Source organism: Talpa europaea (genome assembly GCF_964194135.1).
Source record: "Talpa europaea genome assembly, chromosome: 11".
In the NCBI taxonomy this organism is placed as follows: Eukaryota; Metazoa; Chordata; class Mammalia; order Eulipotyphla; family Talpidae; genus Talpa; species Talpa europaea.
The window spans coordinates 20,467,388-20,485,359 of NC_140078.1; the positions used below are offsets into that span (position 1 = coordinate 20,467,388).

Genomic DNA, 17,972 nt, shown 5'->3' on the forward strand with positions numbered 1-17,972 from the left:
TCAGTGAGTTCTGAGATCCCTCAGCAACATCTGTGCTTAAGGAGTGGAAGCCATATACCTTGCGGGAAGTACGTGCCCCTTCAGTGTAGTTAATGCCTGCTTGCTGAAGTATGTTTCCTCAGTGGGTCCATGTCCACTTAGGAGGCTTGTACCCCTTCAGGGAGCCCTGAGATCTTCCCCTCACGACTGGGTATGCCCTGAATCATCCATCACCAGTCTGACTATGAGGAAATTTGTTTTCCGTTAGGGTGTGGTGGGTTTGTGGTTAGCTCAGCAAAGAAAAGGGAGCAGGTGGGAAGGGAGGCTGGCCTACATGAGATCACAAGTCCTATGTAGGAAGGAGGCTGACCCTATCAGAGCTCAGAATTATTCTTGGAGTTAAATATTTAAAGATCCTTCCTACCTTGACAGCCATTCTGCCTTGTGGTGTGTGCAAGTTGGGAGATGGAGGGTGCTGCCTGGCTTCTTTCTGAATCGAAGGGGATAAAGAGAAGCTGGAGGTGATTGAGTCCACGTGTGGAGGTGAGCGGGGTCTCTTGGTGAAGTAAGGAGACTGGAAAGGAAAGATATGATTGATTGCTCCTATTTGCATTGACTTCGGTATTTTACAATCCCTATTTGAATCTGATGAGGCAGCAAAAGACCAGGAGTATGAGGACCTCCACTTGGCCCTATCTTGTTGGTTGTTTGCTCTGTGATCTTGCACAAGTTCCTGCCCTTCCCCGAGTTTACCATTCGTGCAATGAAAAAGTGATTTTATTAATAAAGACCCGTAGGCACCTCCTAGTCTTTACTTAATGAGTCTTGCACTGCAGATATGGATGGAAACTTCTAGAGACAGGAAGTATGAAGACATAACTTTAGCGTTGGGAGAAAATCTAGAGAGGACCCCAGAGTTAGCTGAGAGGGCAGTCCTGTCCCCAGGAGCTTCTTAAACATCCGGGGCAAGTTTTTCCTGAGGAAGAAGGGGAGAGGATTATTCAGACTTGGGGGACAGTTCCCAGGGGGAAAGGATGTCACCCGGAAAGAACCCGACTCCACTGGCTTTCCAAGTCGGTGGGTAAGAGGCTTGTACAGTCAGACCAAGGAGCGACTCTAACATGGGTCTAGCCCAATTCCTCTCGTTCTCACTTACTCTTTCCCGCTTGCGCCCCGCCCTAACCCCGGCTCCTCACTTGTCGCTCCGAGGTCCCACCCAGGTCTTTGCACAGCCCTGCCCCGTGTCCGTCACGCCCGGCACCGCCCCTTCTGCTTTTACTACACGGCCCCACCCCTTCCGCAAATAAGCCCCGCCCCTAACCCCCGGCAATGTCGACCAGGCCCTATCTGCGCCTTTGAAAACCCTGGCCCCGCCCCCATCGGGCGTGGCTCCGCCTCTCACGTTTACTCAAGTCGGCATAAGCTCCGCCTCCACCCTACAGACTCCTCCCCGAAGGCCCCGCCCCTCGACCGGCCTGTTTTTTACACCCCGCCTGGGCGGCTTCGCTGCTCGGAACTTGACAGGATGGGGCTTCCTGAGGAGCGTGGCCGGAGCGGCGGCGCCAGTGGGGCCCGAGTGGAGGCTACAGCCCGGAACCCGGCGCGGAGTTGGTCTCCACCGCCCGAGATCAGTCGTCTCGCGCACGTCTCCACGCTGCAGCGCTACCGGGAGCTGCACCGGCGCTCTGTGGAGGAGCCGCGGGGTGAGGCCGGGCCCGGGCGGGCCTGGGGGGTGTCAGTGAGGAAAGAAGTACGGTCTCCAGGGGCGTGAGGAACTGGGGCACTCTGTGTGGAAACCGAGGTTCCGTGAAGAGATCGGGGTCCTCTAGGGGAGTGGGGGTGTCCCTTGGGGAGTTAAGGGGTCTGTTAGGAGATGGGGGTTCTGTGAGGGAAGAACTGCGGTTCGATGGGGAGTGGGAGAAGGTGGCAGGAGGAGTTGGGGGTACTAAAGGAGAAGGAGTGGTCCGTGCGATGAGTGTTTCCTGGGAGATAGGAAGTTCCCTGGAAACTTGGGGGTTTCATGAGGAGATGGGGTTCGGTGCTGACAGCGAAAGTTTCACGGGAAGAGGAGGAGGGTTCCTAAGGTGAAAGGAGGGATTGTAAGGAGCTAGGGGGCGGCTTGAGGGAGGAGGGAGGAGCACCACGAGGAGAACTTTCTTGGCCGCTTTCTTACCGTCTCTTCCTCCAGACACCTTTCACCTGTAAATTAGGTTCCCCAGTTGAGCACTGACTTGTCTGGTTCCTAATCTAGGGTCCTGCAAGTTAGTGCAAGAGTGCTGGAAATCCCCAGTTACCCAATATAAAATGAAACGAGTCACTAAAATGCGAATTTTTAAAAAATTGGGCTGGGATTGTAAAACTTAGAAATTTCAGTAATGAATATATATGAGGAAAATGTCCCGCCCTTGCCTTCAGTCTGGGTAAGGGATCAAACTGGGCTGGGAGACTGCATGATGTTTATCAGTGGGACAAGCACGGGCCATGAATCAAACTCAGAGAAATCTAGATTTAGATTCTGGCACTACCCCTCATTTATTGTGCAGACTTAGGCAGATTTTTACATCTGTCTGAGATTCCTTTTCTTCACCTGTAAGATAGGGATAATGATATTTGTCTCATAGAATTATATGAGGACTAGAGTGGGTAATGAGTAAAGGCACTATAGAGTACCTGTTATGCAGTAGGCATTTAATAAATGAGGGTTAGTTTGCTAACAGTAAGGACAATGTGAATGAAGCAATTACTGAGTAATGCAAGACAGGATTGAATCAAGTGTAGTGTGGTTGGTTGCTGTAGGCAGTGGCCAAGTCTGAGTCCTCAAACCTCTTTTCACTTCTCTTTCCTTCTCGTTTTGTCCCATCATGAGTTCATCTGTTTCCAGGGGGGAGCTATTATTGCCACAATAACGCCTCAGTATTTAGCCCTGTATCTAGCATCTCACTTAGCCTCTGACCCCAAGTTTACAGATCTGTAGACCACTTTATACACATACTTTGTTATATTCAAAATGACTCTGATTGAGATATACCAATTTTCCCTTCCAAACTTGCTCTTCTCCCTAATTTTCCAGTAAGTCAATGGCACTATGCCAAACTGTAAATCTTTCGTCATCTTCTTTTCTAATTAAATCTATCATCTATAGATAGATGTAATAAGGTGAGGAATTGGTGTTCAGTGTGGGGTTCTGTAAAGAGATGGGGTTTTCTAGGGGAGTAGGGGTTCCCTTGGGAAGTTGAGGGGTCTGTGAGTAGATGGAGATTTTGTGAGAGAATAATTGATGCTCTTTGGGGAGATGGAAAAGGGACCACAGGAGGAGGAGGGGTCTATGCGAGGTTTCCCTAGGAACTAGGAGGTTTTATTTATTTTATGTAACTTATTTATTTATCGATTGAGTACTGTTTACTAAGCACAAATCCTGTTTGATATGGTGTTATTGTCCCCATTTTGTAGATGAGGAGACTGAAGCTTAGAGAGGTTAACTAATTTGCCTAAAGTCATAAAACTTACTGGTGCGTTGGGATTTGAGCCAAGGTAGTCTTGTCTGCAGAGCATAAGCTCCTATTAGCTTTACTGTTCCTCTTCCCTCACCCCCAAATGTTCCTCAAAAATCTCTCATATACCTTTTCCTTTCTCTTCTACAGACCCCTTTAACTCAAGCAAACAACCTCATAATTGTTCTTTCTCCCCTAGTTTCACCCACTTTCTTTCTCTAGATTTATTGAAACAAAGACTAATATTTAGGGAAATGCCACTTTCATATGTCACTTCGAAAACTTTTAATAGTTCCCCATTTCCTACATCCTGCCAAGCTTTTAAGTTCTCTGAATGATCTAGCCTCACCCTACCTCTCTGTCCTTATCTCCTGTTAGTCTCTACCACACCTCTCATTCTACACAGGTCATTCTTATGTATGTTTGTATAAATAAAAGTCCCGTTTCCACCTCCTGCTCTTTGCTGATATCCTTTAACTCCTCTATCCAGTCAAACCCCACCAATTCCTCAGAACATTTCCTGATTATTCTAGTCCGTGCTCACCTTTTTTCTCTTGTGAACTTTTTCAGTATTTAGAATACTTTGAAACAACCAGATTTCAATATCTCTACCCCCCCCAAAAGAAAAGCACCAAAAAAACTCCCCAAACTAAGTGATCACAGCATTCAGTTTTCTTCACTTCTTCTTGACGGACATAAAGGTGGTTCACAAGCAGTTTTACTTAACATATGTCTACTATTATAACTTAAAAGTATTTTTGATTCCAGCAATTCCACTCCTACATATTTACCCAAATGACACAGAAGCAGTAATTCCAAAGGGCACCTGCACCCCTATGTTTATAGCAGAACTATTTACAATAGCTAAGCTATGGAAACAACCCAAATGCCCAAACATAGATGACTGGATCAAGAAGATGTGGTACATATACACAATGTAATATTACTCAGCAATCAAAAAAGATAAACACATGCAGTTTGCAGCAACATGGATGGAGCTAGAAGGGATCACGCTCAGCGAAATAAGTCAGAAAGAAAAAGAAAAATACCAGATGGTCTCACTCATAGCAGGAATTTAGAAAACCTAAATAAGGGACCAGGAAAAAGACTAAGTAATACAAAGTAAAAATCAAAATCAACAAGCAACTATAAACCAGAGACACACTGGGGGGGGGGAGGGGCGGGGAGGGGTGCAATTGTGTGGGGAATATAACCAAAATGAGAATGCATACATTGTGCAAAAAATGAAAAATGATGTAAGAATTATATAAAAAAAATTTTCAAAAAAGCTAAAAAAAGTATTTTTGATCATACACACATACTCAGTGTAGTGGAAACAGCATGGATTTTATAGAGTCAAATTTGTTTTTATATTCTTGTTACTAGCTGCATAGTCCTTGAGAGAGTAGCCTATACTTCCTGAGCTTCATTTTGCTCACCTATAAAATTAAGATAATTAAAATATACTTAATAGGACCACATTATCATAAGGGTTAATGAGATTAGCCCAGTCCCTGGTATATTAGTGGCATTCACTAAAATACCAGTTTCCATTTGCTCTCTCTGTAATGGCTATTTAGGGTTTTTTTATGGAGTGCTTTGCAAATTTGCATATCATCCTTGTGCAGAGCTCATTCTAGCCTCTGTATTGTTCCAATACTTGCTGCCAAAGCAAGTACTCAATGGCCATTGAGAATTCTATTGTATTCTACTAGTAATACCAGTATTACTAGTTTTCATTTTTTTTAGACTTTTGGGCTGTTTTCAGTTTTACTATTATAAATATCATTACCATAAATATCTCACTTTTTTCCCTTTGGGATTATTTTCTTCTGGACTCCCAAACTTGAATTAGCAGATGAAAGGGTATTATAAAAATTTTATGCATCTTGTCAAGCCTTGCCTTGCTATTTTTTTTTTTTATAAAGATGGTTCTGTTTCTTTTCTTTTTTTCTTTTTTAAAATTTATTTATGCATACAACAGCTGGGGTACAGGCCAGAGATGTAGGAGGTGAAAGGATTCACCAGAGACAGAGTGGGGAACAGAACAGGCAGACTGACTGAAATACACTGCTGAGGGGAGCAGTGGGTAAGACAGAAGAGGTCTGCTGTGCCATGTGGTTTCTCCCTGGCAGGCCGGGGATTGAACTCATGCTGCAGAGGCTGCAGATTTCTTCATAGTGTGTTGCTTAACCCCATGCGCCACCAGGGAGGCCCCTGCCTTGCTATTCAGTAGGATTTCTTACAATGCCGTTACTATATAATGGCAAGTTGTAGATCATGTGATTTAACTTTCAATTACGTTCTATTTTGTACATTAAAAAACGTGTCACGTGTTAGTCTTATCTTTCCAGATCAGTTATATAAACTCTAAATTATGTAACCTTAAGCAAGTCTCTTTACCTCTATTTCTGAGTGTATCTCTCCCCTCTAACTCCTGAGAATTATCAAGACTATCCTAAATGCTCTGCAATTGCTTGTTTTACCTGTTCAGTGCAGGCAGATTCTTCAAGACTAAATCTGTTCGTGTCCCTCTCCTGCTTACAATCCTACAATGGCTTTTCATTGTTCTAGGATACATACCAACGTTCTTATCATGTCCAAGATTGCATGATCTGCTCAGTTTATGCATCAATTCCTATATTAATTACTGCTTTTCTTTCTCTTATTTTCAGTGCTTTCACTGCAGTGAGTTCTTAACATATTCCTTCCCATCCCCTATATTCTCCTTCCTGGTGGAGGAGTAGAGAAAAAAAATTCTATACATCTTTCAGATGTTAGCAAAAATGTCTTCCTCGGGGAAGTTCAAATCTTGACTTAGTAAATGTGTAATTTGGGCAAGTTATTTTGCCTCTCTGAGTTCTTATTTTCAAATCAATAAAATGAGAATGAAAATGATGCTTACCTTCTAGGATCGTGGTTAGGACTAAATGAGACAATATGTATAACAGCTTAAAGCCACTTTAGGCGCATAGCAGATAGTAGTAGGAGAAAGAAGATACTCAACTAAATAATTGTTGAAAGTGAATGAAAAAAAAATCAAGAGAAAGAGATTTTCTATAAGGGTCTGTGGGTAAAGGATTTCTTTCTTTTACTAATTTATTAAAAAATTTACTGAGGGTCTCCCTGGTAGCGGAGGGGCTAAAAGTCTCAGTGCTATCAAGCTATAGCCAGCCACTGTGGCTTAAGTTCCATCCCCAGTCAGGGAGCTAACCCACATGTCTTGCCTGCTGCTCCCCTCAGCAGTGTATTTCAGTCAATCTGCCTGTTCTGCTCCCCACTCTGTCTCTGGTGAATCCTCTTACTGCCCCCCCCACCTATGGTTTACACCCCAGTTCTTATATGCATAAATAAATAAAAATAAATCTTTTAAATAAATAAAATAAATAATTTATGGATTGTCTACAACATGCTAGGCATTATGATAGGCACTCAGTGGTTGTGATTTGAATAGATGGTACAAACTTAGTAGGATTAGTAGTTTTGAGGAATGAAGGAAGAAATTTGAGTCAAGATCCAGCCCATGGAAATACAGAGTGGTGGGTGATAAGAGATAAAGAGGAAAGACCAAAGTGGTGATGGGCACGAGAGTACAGGGTTAGGAAGTCATGCCTTGGTCCTAATAAACCATATGAGGATAAAAATATCTGAGAAGCTTAATGCTGTCTGAACTCCCCTTTCTGTTGCAGAGTTTTGGGGAGAAATTGCCAAGGAATTTTACTGGAAGACCCCATGCTCTGGTCCATTCCTCCAGTACAACTTTGATGTGACTAAAGGGAAAATCTTCATAGAGTGGATGAAAGGAGCAACTACCAACATCTGCTACAATATACTGGATCGAAATGTCCACGAGAAAAAACTTGGAGATAAAGTTGCTTTCTACTGGTAAAAACATCTATCTTATAGTCTGTGGCAAATAAGCTATCCCTTGTGTTTATATAGTGTATCATAGTTCACAAAATATTTTAAAATTTACTGATTCATTTATGTTTACAATAACCCACTAGAATAAGCAAAGCATCATTAACTTAATGAGTCAGGTAAGATAAAATATCCCAAGGAAGTTAGATGATTTCCTTAAAATCTCATAACTACTATAGGACAGAACTGGCATTCAAAGCCAAGTGTCCTGACTTAAAGTTTTGTGTTCTTAGATGCGGAGAGGGTAAATGGAAGAGAATAAGACTGAGAGGCTTTCTTTCTCATTCTTGCTTTGTGAGGAAAACACATTGAAATTTTCACTACTGACCCCGCTGGTATCCTTATTACCTTCTATTGAGCTATGTGCCAGACACTGTATTCAAGTACTTAGCAAATATTATCTCATTTGATGTTCACAACAGACAAGAATGCACTATTTATTTTCCTTATTTTACATATGAGAAAACTGAAATTCTGAGGTATTATGTGCTTATCTGAAGTCATACAGGTAGCAAGAAACAGGACTGAGATTCATACCCGGGTAGTATAATTCTGGAGCTACAATGACACTGTGCTATAACCCTCTCATTCCTTACATGAGCCTCTCAACAGCTTTCAAAATGTTTTCTTAGCTCCATTTTATAGAGGAAGAAATGAAGCAAAGAAGGGTTACATAATGAGTAGGTTTATAAGGTAACTTTTCTGTGCTTCATTTCTTCTTGTGTAAAATGGAGCTAAGAAAACTTAAGTTGTAGAGCGGGAATCAAACCCAAGTGTGTCGGACTCCTTGCTTATAATACTAGGCCATGCTGCCTCCCTAGTGGGAACTCCCTAAGATTCCGCTCTCTTAGCAACATAGCTTATAGGATGTATTACTATAATGAACCCAAAGAGGATCTTGAAGTCCAATAATTGGGGTGTTGCTTCTTTTTTAAGTAAGCCAATAGGAGCAGCTTGGATATTTCATGGAAGACTTTAACTCAGGCAAAAATTACCTAGTTCAACTTACTTAGTCCAAATTTGCTCACTTTGTGTGATCCATTAAGAAGAGCCCTAACGAGAGAGACAGGAAATTTAGGTTCTCATTCCAACTCTGCCAAAATGTCAGAGGCAAGGTATTTAACTCTCTGAGAGTCAGTTTCCTCTTCCATAAAATGGGAATAACAATTCCATTCTTATCTTTCTTATTAGTTTTATATGAGAATCAAATAAGATGATGTAAATGCATTCTTTTATTTGTTGTAAAGAAACTGCACAAATGTGAGTACATTGCCATTGCTCAATTTGGGGTCATTTTGCCACTGAAACTCAGTTTGTTATTCTGTTGAGGTTTTCTTTAGCTCCAGCCCTGGGGCTTTATGCTTGAGGTCCAGCTAACACTTGGGCCCAATTCCTAGGTTCCTTAGGGATCAGAAAACCTTTAAAGATCTGCGAAGGAGATGCTTCTGTCTGAATTTGTTCCCTGGTTTGAAATAATTAGGGGGCATGATGAAAGACAGAAAACACAGGCCAGAGTTTAACCACTGGATATTGCTCCAGAATCCTGAGGCCCTTCCTTCTAGTTCCCCTGCTATCAGCACCTGAACAGGCTTTAGAGGGTCTCGCTCTCCATTTGTAAAATGAGAGCAGACTAGATCAATGTTTTCCAGAGAATGTTCCAGGAACCACTAATTACTAGAGATATTAGCAGGGACTGAAACAAATGTATCTGGAAACACTACATAATAAATTGTCTCTGTGAGATTCCTACTGTATATTAGTTTAATCAAGACTAGTACTATATATTAGTTAATCAAGTTCTATAGTAAAGATATTGGGTTGTCAGAAAATTCGTGAGGCATTTTTGCTTGAAAAACAGAAAAAAACATGTCATGAATTTTCTGACAACCTAATACTTAACATAGAATTTCTTTAACGTAGGGTTTTCTAAATTTATTTGTACCCCAAACACTCTTCGGCATGGTATTAATATCACAAGAAAGTTTTCCATGGAATATCAATTTGGGAAACACTGTTAGATAATCTCTAAATTTACTTCAGTGCAAAACTCTATAACTCTGTAACAAAGTGTCTTCCTTCCATTTTTACACTGGTCACTCAACCAAGAATTTTTAAAGATATTGCATGCTCAGCCAGTCCTATGTTAGGTGAAATAATCCAAAAAGGAAATAGTGCTCTTACGAGAGAAAGGACTCTTGTTAGTCAGAATAGAACCATGTTAAGGAAGAGTTTGGCCTTTTACTTTTAAATTGACACATTATAAGTGTTCATGGAAAATAGTATTATTAGAATTTGAAGTGACTTTTTAGACTTCATCTTGGCCAACTTCCTTTACAGATGAGTAGATTAAAGGCCAGAGAAACTAAGTGATTTGCTTAAGGACTGTATACATGTTTAAAGACAGAACTGAGACTAAACTTTAGATATCTTTTTTCCTAATACTTTTTTCACTATATATTATTACTTCCTTATTATAGCAGTTCAACATTTTCTGTGACAGCAAAAGTTTAACTTAGTTTGCTTAAAAATAACAGATAAAATCTGTCATCTAGTTTAAGTGGTCCAGATTCTGGTCTCATGGAGTTTATATTCTCTTTGGAAAGGGCAAATAGGCCTATACAAAACAGTCAGAAAGAATCATGAGTCAAACTGCAAAGAACCACTTACAGAAATAGTTCAAAAAAGGGAGAAAAGATTGTAGGGTGGCAGTATAATGTAAAAATTAGAAGAATGGGTTTTGGTATCTAACCTAATTTGAGTCCTATATCTACCATTAACTAAGTAGGGTTTATGCAGGAAATAATTTATTCATTCAATAAATTTTTATTGAGAACTTAGTATGTATCAAACACTATTCTGAACAAATAGAGTTCCTGCTCTTGTTGGAGGTTATATTCCAATTTGAGGAGATGGTAAATAATAAACAGGCCAATAAATATATTTTGTTATAGTGCTAAATGTTAATACTTAAGGTAGTGTTAAGTGTACAGAAAATAGAGAGTAGCATAAGGGAAAAAAGAATGACATTGAAGATTGGGCATTAATAAGGGAAGAACTCCCTGATAAAGGTGACATTTGAACAGAGATCTGAAGGAAATGGAATGTGCCTTACATATAGTTGGGGTGGGAAATATTCAAGGTAGTTGGAAAAAACAAGTGCAAAGGCCCTGAGGTAGGAGTGTAATGCTCTGTTTCAGTGGAGTGTGCTTTAAGAGTGTTTGAAGGCTACCTAGAAATTTAGGGGAGCTGAAGCCTTGTGAGATATAAAAAGTGAGAGTAGAGGGAATGAGGTCAATGGGATACTAGATCATGCAGAACCTTGGAAGTCAATGTAGACTTTGGGTTTTATTCACCTTGAAAGGGGTAACCACTCAATAATCTTGGGCATAGATATGACAATCATTTCACAGATTTCAAATATGCCATTTGTGTTCAGAATAGATCATAAACAGGCGAGGATACAAGGAGACTATTTAAGAGGCTGTTTTAGAAATCCAGGTGAGCAACGGTGGTGATTTAGATTACGGTACAGCTAAGAGGTAGTTAGAAGTGGTCAAATCTGGATCTATTTTTGAGTGAAGAGCCCATGGAATGTGCTGACTTGGATTGGATTTGGGGAGAGAGGTGGGAAGGGGCAGGGGGAAACAAAGTCGATGAGATCCAGGTATGGAATATTTTGACTATTTCTGAATTCTTATGAAAAAAATTTATGCAGGGGAATGATGAGGTCACATCTGGGGTTAGGAAGATTTATCTGGATGCATATGGGAGTGAGAGTGTAAAGCCAGAGTGCTGGAAGTCTGTTGTTCAGGTTGGAAAGGTGAGACAAATCCATGATCTTCTGATAAAAAGATTGTCCAGATGACATGGAAGAGCCAGAGCCTTAGAATATATTGTCCTAGCATTCATGGTCAGGGATCCTGTTACTTATCTAGAACCATGTCCTGGAGTTCATTTCAGTGATATATGAGAGAGGGGCTTTTTTATCCAATGGCTTCACAACAGTGTGTAGACTGATTAAAATATAGTTGTAAGGAAAAACACTTATTTGAGAAAGAAGGTGGCCTCAGACCACTCTTCTCTCTGTGCCTTCATTTTGTGAGAGGTCGGAGATGCACGTGAATTATTCTGCAAGAACCCTTCTGTCTCTGATATTTCAGAATTCTATGATTGTTTCTGAAGAGGAAGTGGTTTGTAAAAGTTCTGTTGCAACCTGTGGTGACTCTGTGTTGACTCAGCAGGCAGTCTGGCTTCTGTTGAGATGGTTAGAAAAAAGGGAGAATTTTAAAAGGTTTAGGGTGAAGGCACTGAGGAAAGGACTCTGGTCCCCTTGCCTGGGGTCCCTATGGGCAGAGTAAACACTTCAGGGGAGTGTGGGATATGTAGGGAAATAACTGTTACTGGGAACAGTCTTCCTCTGCTTGAATCAGGTGGGCAGACCAGAGGACTGAAGGATTTTATGTTTAAAGTATCAATAGATGTATAATCTTCTCTCCCTTCTCCCTGAGCTTCATGACCTTTGATGCCTTAAAGAACCCCTCCCTAAAATGGTAAAAATGAGAGAGTTAGTCTAATGCTGTGTAAGTCACTAGTCACTTTTCTGAAAAAAGTGGGAGATAAATAATAACTGTATAATGATGATTGTTGTATGTTTATTATGCCATATACTAATATATTATTATATATACTAACATATATGATGATAAATGTATAGTAAATGGAAACTATCCAAAGGCCTAATACAGTGTCCTGAGCTCTATGTCAGCACCTGAGCTTTGTGTCGGGACTGACTCCTTATACCAATGTATTCAACAAATATTTAATGAGGAGAATGACTTTAGATAATGCCCTTTACTGAGCCTTTTTCCCCCCACCTTTAAACTGTTGTGGGTAAACAGGGTACTTGCTAAAGTTACTTCTGACACTGACCGTCAGAATTTCTGTCATAAATGTAGGGAATGCGTTGCCAAGGCAGCTGGGAGTGGGGCTGCCGGGAGAGGGGGGGGCCCTGTATTGTTGGCACATGGGTTCTTGTTTTGAAGTAGCCTCACATTTGCAAAGTAAATACAAAAGGCAGGGAGCTGAGGCTAAGCCTTCGCCTTTTCTTGGATTTGGTATGGTTGTAGAGAAAGACTGTTCCCAGCAACAGTTATTTCCCCAAACACCCTCTCTTAACTTAAGGTGTTCATTCTTACAGCAAGAGTGTTGCCCCTAGTTAAGGGGACCAGAAACCCTTCCTTAGCAACTTTACCCCAAAGAAATTGGGCATTGCTAATGATCCTGTATCTGACACCTTGAACCTCCATCTGAAAAATTAAGGCTGTGAGATCCAGTCCTTTGAGTCCTTTGGCTCACTTTTTTTTTTTTTTAAGATTTATTATTTATGCGTACAAGAGCTGGGGCAAAGGCCAGAGGTGCGGGGGGTGAGAGGATTCACCAGACAGAGTGGGGAACAGAACAGGTGGATCTACTGAAATACACTGCTGAGGGGAGCAGCGGGTGAGACAGGAGAGGTCTGCTGCACCTTGTGGGTTAGCTTCCTGGCCAGGGATTGAACTGGTGCTGCAGTGGCTGTGGATAGCTTCATAGAGCTGAGACTTAACCCCTTGCGCCACCAGAGGGGCCCTGTCGTTGTTTTTTAATCTAGGTATGGTTTATAGCACTTGACAGATGAGGAAGTTGAGGCTCAGAGAGCAGAAGTGACTTGGCCAGAGCCACACAGCAGTTGTAATTTGTTTTGGACAAAAGAATATGGTGTTGTAGACATTCTGCTTCTACTTACACAGCCTTAGCTTTTTTGACAATTTCTCATTTTGAGGTCTCAAAGAACTAACATTTAACTCATTCATTTCTCATACTTTCTTAGCTCATTCATCCATTTATTGTTAAACACTTAAAAAAAAATCCACTGAAGTGCCTCCCTGGTGGGGCAGGGGTTAGTCTCGGCACTATCAAGCTTTGCCAGTCACTGCAGCATGAGTTCATTTCCTAGCCAGGGAGCAACCCACATGGTACAGCAGACCTCTCCTGTCTTACCTGCTGCTCCCCTCAGTAGTGTACTTCAGTAGATCCACCTGTTCTGCTCCCCATTCTGTCTCTGGTGAATCCTCTTACCCCCCACACCTCTAGCCTAGACCCCAGTTCCTGTGTGCATAAATAAAACAAATCTTTAAAGAGAGAGAGAGAGAGAGAAATCTACTGAATATCTACTATATATAGCCTGTATATTACCTTGAGAATTGGTTTTGGGGGCAAGGAACAAGCAAGGGGACTAGTAAGGCAGCTGACAATAGTTTAGGCAGGTACTGAAAAGGGGTCATGAAAAGCGGTCAGATTTTGAAATATTTTGAAGCTTGAGCCAATAGGTTTTGCTAATAAACTTGATGTGGAATATAAAGGGATGGAGCCAAAGGGTGTTTTGTTTTTTTTTTTTTGTCTGAGCAACTGGAAAAATAGAATTTCTATTAGTTGAGATGAAGAAGAAGCAGAGTAGAAGCTTTGGGGAAGGATCAGGAATTTGTGTTTCGTATACAAAGTTATAAAGTTGTTCTTGTGACTAGTGCTAGGGAGTCAATGAAGAGTTTCAAAGGGGCTTTGGCATATCAGTGTTACATTTTGAAAAGATCACCTTCTTGATCATGTATATATTAACATAAACAAAAAGCCTAGCCTGAGGGTCTCCTGGCAGAAGTCCTAACCATGCTTCCTAACTTTTGGCAAGTGATAACATCTTTCTGAGCCTCAGTTTCCTGATTCAAATGGGGATAGCAAATTTTGTCCTGGATTGGGCAAGGATTGGCTGAGATGATGGATGAAAACACACACAAAAGATTTGTTGCTATGAGGTGGTGCTAATATTCACATATATTACAAATGTCCACTGACATTGTTAAGCAGACTGGTAGCGACATGTGACTTTTATGTCATTCCAAAGTGCCCTTCTTTCCTCTGATAAACGCTAAACCTCCTTATGCAAACTTGGCTCAAAGTCTCCCATTTCTAAGAAGTGTCTCATGATTTACAATACTTAGAGTTATTTCTTTTGTCATTCCTCTGGTGATTTCCTACTCATGCATTTTCTTGTTTTCCTTGATCACTATTTCCCAGGATCATTGTTAGGTGATAGATAGTTTAGATTACTCCAAATATTTTCAGTTTATGAAAGTAAGAACTAGCCTTTCTCTCACTTCAGTGATTTTTAAGCAGTTGGCACTAATTGTCAGGTGACACCTCTGGTAAAGATTGTTCATTTCCATAACTCTACAGCTTAGGACTTTATTTTTATTTTTTTTTAAAGATTTATTTTTTTATTTATACAAGAGCTGGGGTACAGGCCAGAGTCACGGAAGAGTGAGAGGATTCACCAGAGACAGAGCAGGGAGCAGAACAGGCAGACAGACCGAAAGCACCGCTGAGGGGAGCAGCAGGCGAGACAGGAGAGGTCTGCCCCACCATGTGGGATTCTCCCTGGCCGCCTGGGAATTGAGCCAGCGCCGTGGAGTCGGCGGACAGCTTCACAGCGCAGCGCTCCCCGGCTGTGCCACCAGGGAGGCCCTACAGCTTAGTACTTTAATAGGTAAAAAGTTTTGAACTGAACTTAGTTTACGAGTCTCTCTTGCCTTTTTTTTTTTTTTTTTTACCTACAAAGTAAAACTTAAACTAAGCACTTGGGACTCTACATATGAGTCCTCCCTGGTCTATATTATCAATCTTTGATTTTAAAGTCTTAAAACTCTTTAAGTTTATAGAAAAGTTGCAAGTTCAGCTCCTTATCAGTTATTAGGACCTAATTTAGGGGCAGACCAGCAAGAGGAACCAACATGTTTATGGCTTGGATTTTTAAAAATTGTCGCAAAACCTATGTGACCCTGGGAAGACCCTTCAGGTAATTCCACCTCAAAAGCTGAAGGCCAAATATGGACTTGGAACAAGCATGAAGTCTGGTGGGCAATCGTACCCTAGCAAAAGCCTTCTGGTTTTACTAGCTGGGAAATCATTGTTTCATTTTAGTAAAAGAAATAAGACCCTGAAGCTATTCGCCCAAGAACACATAATATAGGGCTGTCTTTGCAGGAAACATTTCTATAGCATATCAACATCTACATTTCTGAGGGGTTTTGACTAGAGGCCCATTTTTGAAAGCAGTATTTGTTTCTTTTGATCATGCAAGGACTGATCACAAAAATCTACAAAGAGCTGATGAGACTTAACAAAAACAAAGAAAATAATCCAACCAAAAAAGGGGCAGAAGAGCTAAAAAGAAACTTCTCCAAAGAGGTGCAGGGCCTCCCTGGTGGTGCAGCGGTTGAGCACTGGGTTGCAAAGCTCCCCGCAGCCTCTGCAACGCCGGTTCGATCCCCGGCCACCAGGCCAGAGTCCCATATGGCAGGAAGACCTCTCCTGCTGCCCACTGCTCCCCTCAGCAGTGTACTTTGCCAGTCAACCTGCTCTGCTCTGCTCTGCTCTCTACTCTGGCTCTGGTGAATTCTCTCCCCCTCCTGTGCTTCTGACTATACCCAGTGTTTGTATAAATAAATAAAATAAAATCTAAAAAAAAAGCATTTAAAAAAAAGGAGGAAATGCAAATGGCTAACAGACATATGAAAAATGTTCAACATCACTTGTAATCAGGGAAATGCAAATCTAAACTACTATGAGATACCATCTTACACCAGTGAGAATGGCACATATTAAAAAAACTAGCAACAACAAATGTTGGCGAGGATGTGGAGAAAAAGGAACTCTCCTGCACTGCTGGTGGGAGTGCAAACTGGTCCAACCACTATGGAGAGCTGTGTGGAGATTTCTTGACCTACTAAACATAGAGCTTCCATATGATCCAGCAATTCCACTCCTAGGTATTTACCCAAATGGCACAGAAACAGTAATTCCAAAGGGCACCTGCACCCCTATGTTTATAGCAGCACTGTTTACAATAGCTAAGCTTTGGAAACAACCCAAATGCCCAAAAATAGATGACTGGATCAAGAAGATGTGGTACATATACACCATGGAATATTACTCAGCAATCAAAAAAGATAAACACATGCAGTTTGCAGCAACATGGATGGAGCTAGAAGGGATCATGCTCAGTGAAATAAGCTAGAAAGAAAAAAATACCAGATGGTCTCACTCATAGCAGGAATTTAGAAAACCTAAATAAGGGACCAGGAAAAAGACTAATTAATACAAAGTAAAAATCAAAATCAACAAGCAACTATAAACCAGAGACACACTATGGGGAGGGGGAGAGGAACAGGGAGTGGAAGGACTAGGGTCAAAATAAGGGGGAGTGCAATTGTATGGGGAATATAACCAAAATGAAAATGCATATATTGTGCAAAAATGAAAAATGATGTAAGAATTATATAAAATAAAATATTTTTAAAAGCAAACATTGTTTAAAAACCAACAATGATGTAATATATAAATAAAACATAAATAAATAAAATTAAAAAATAAAAAATAAAAAAACAACAACAAATAAATGTATGAAAATCTATCCAAATGAGCCACCATACAAGCCTCTCTTTCTCTTTTTTAATAAGATTTATTTATTTATTCATATAAGAACTGGGGTGTAAGCCAGAGGTGTGGGAGGTGAGAGGATACCCCAGAGAGAGTGGGGATCAGAACAGGCAGATGTACCAAAATATACTGCTGAGGGGAGCAGCGGGCGAGCCAGGAGAGGTCTACTGTGCCATGTGGGCTGCTCCCTGGCAGGCTGGGGATCGAACTCGTGCTTTAGTGGCTGGCAGTAGCTTAATAGTGCTGTTTTTAACCCCTGCATCACCAGGAAGGCCCCTCTCTCTTGTTGAATTTTAGTTTCAGATACTCTTGAGAATGACTGTCTTCCTTATTTGAGGTGTTCTAAATTGCCATGTATATATTTTTAAAGATTTGCTTTTATTTATACATAGAAGAATTGGGGTGTAGGCCATAGGTGTGGGGTGGGGGTGGTGGTGAGAGGATTCACCAGAGACTGAGTGGGGAGCAGAACAGGTAGATCTACTGAAATACACTGCTGAGGGAACAGCAGGAGAGACATGAGAGGTCTGCTATGCCATGTGGATTAGCTCCCTGGCCAGGGATTGAATTCATGCCATAGTGGCTGGTGAGAGCTTGATAGTGCTGAGACTTTAACCCATGCACCACCAGGGAGGCCCCTAAACTGCCATATATTTAAATCAGAGAATCCTAAATGTAACATCTCAAACTGACAAAACTTTATTTGTATGGATAGCCAAGCTCTTGAGACAATCTACCAGCTTCTAGCAGCAGGCTATAAAAAAATTAATTTTAAGGATATTTACAGATATTTACCAGGCACTCTTCTAAGATAGAACAATAAATAAGATATACAAAAATATGAAATAAACAAGAGCAATAAACAAGAGAAATCTGATTCTTTCCTTATGGAGTTGGTAATCTAATGGGGGCAAAATTTTTGCTTGTGACCTGGAATTTTATTTAGGAAGGAAATGTTGGGGACAGTACGTTTTTCTTTATTTCTGGGGAGGGGGAAATGGAGAGAGGTGGGAGGAAAGGGAACAGGATGCGTGTCTTCAGGAGCAAATAGAG

The 17,972-nt window shown here is 41.1% G+C and overlaps 1 protein-coding gene across 2 annotated transcripts in view; it reads left to right on the forward strand.

The window, feature by feature from the left end:
- Nucleotides 1-1,504: 1,504 nt before the first annotated feature.
- The window catches only part of ACSS2 (acyl-CoA synthetase short chain family member 2), a gene marked incomplete at both ends in the record, with an annotated part of 39,596 nt that continues 23,128 nt past the window's right edge, over nucleotides 1,505-17,972 (forward strand). For both annotated transcript variants that reach the window (XM_084248054.1, XM_084248055.1), the window contains 2 exons: nucleotides 1,505-1,682; nucleotides 7,160-7,355. In XM_084248054.1, coding sequence (XP_084104180.1) covers nucleotides 1,505-1,682; nucleotides 7,160-7,355 — 374 coding nt within the window. The remainder of the gene's footprint in view (nucleotides 1,683-7,159; nucleotides 7,356-17,972) is intronic.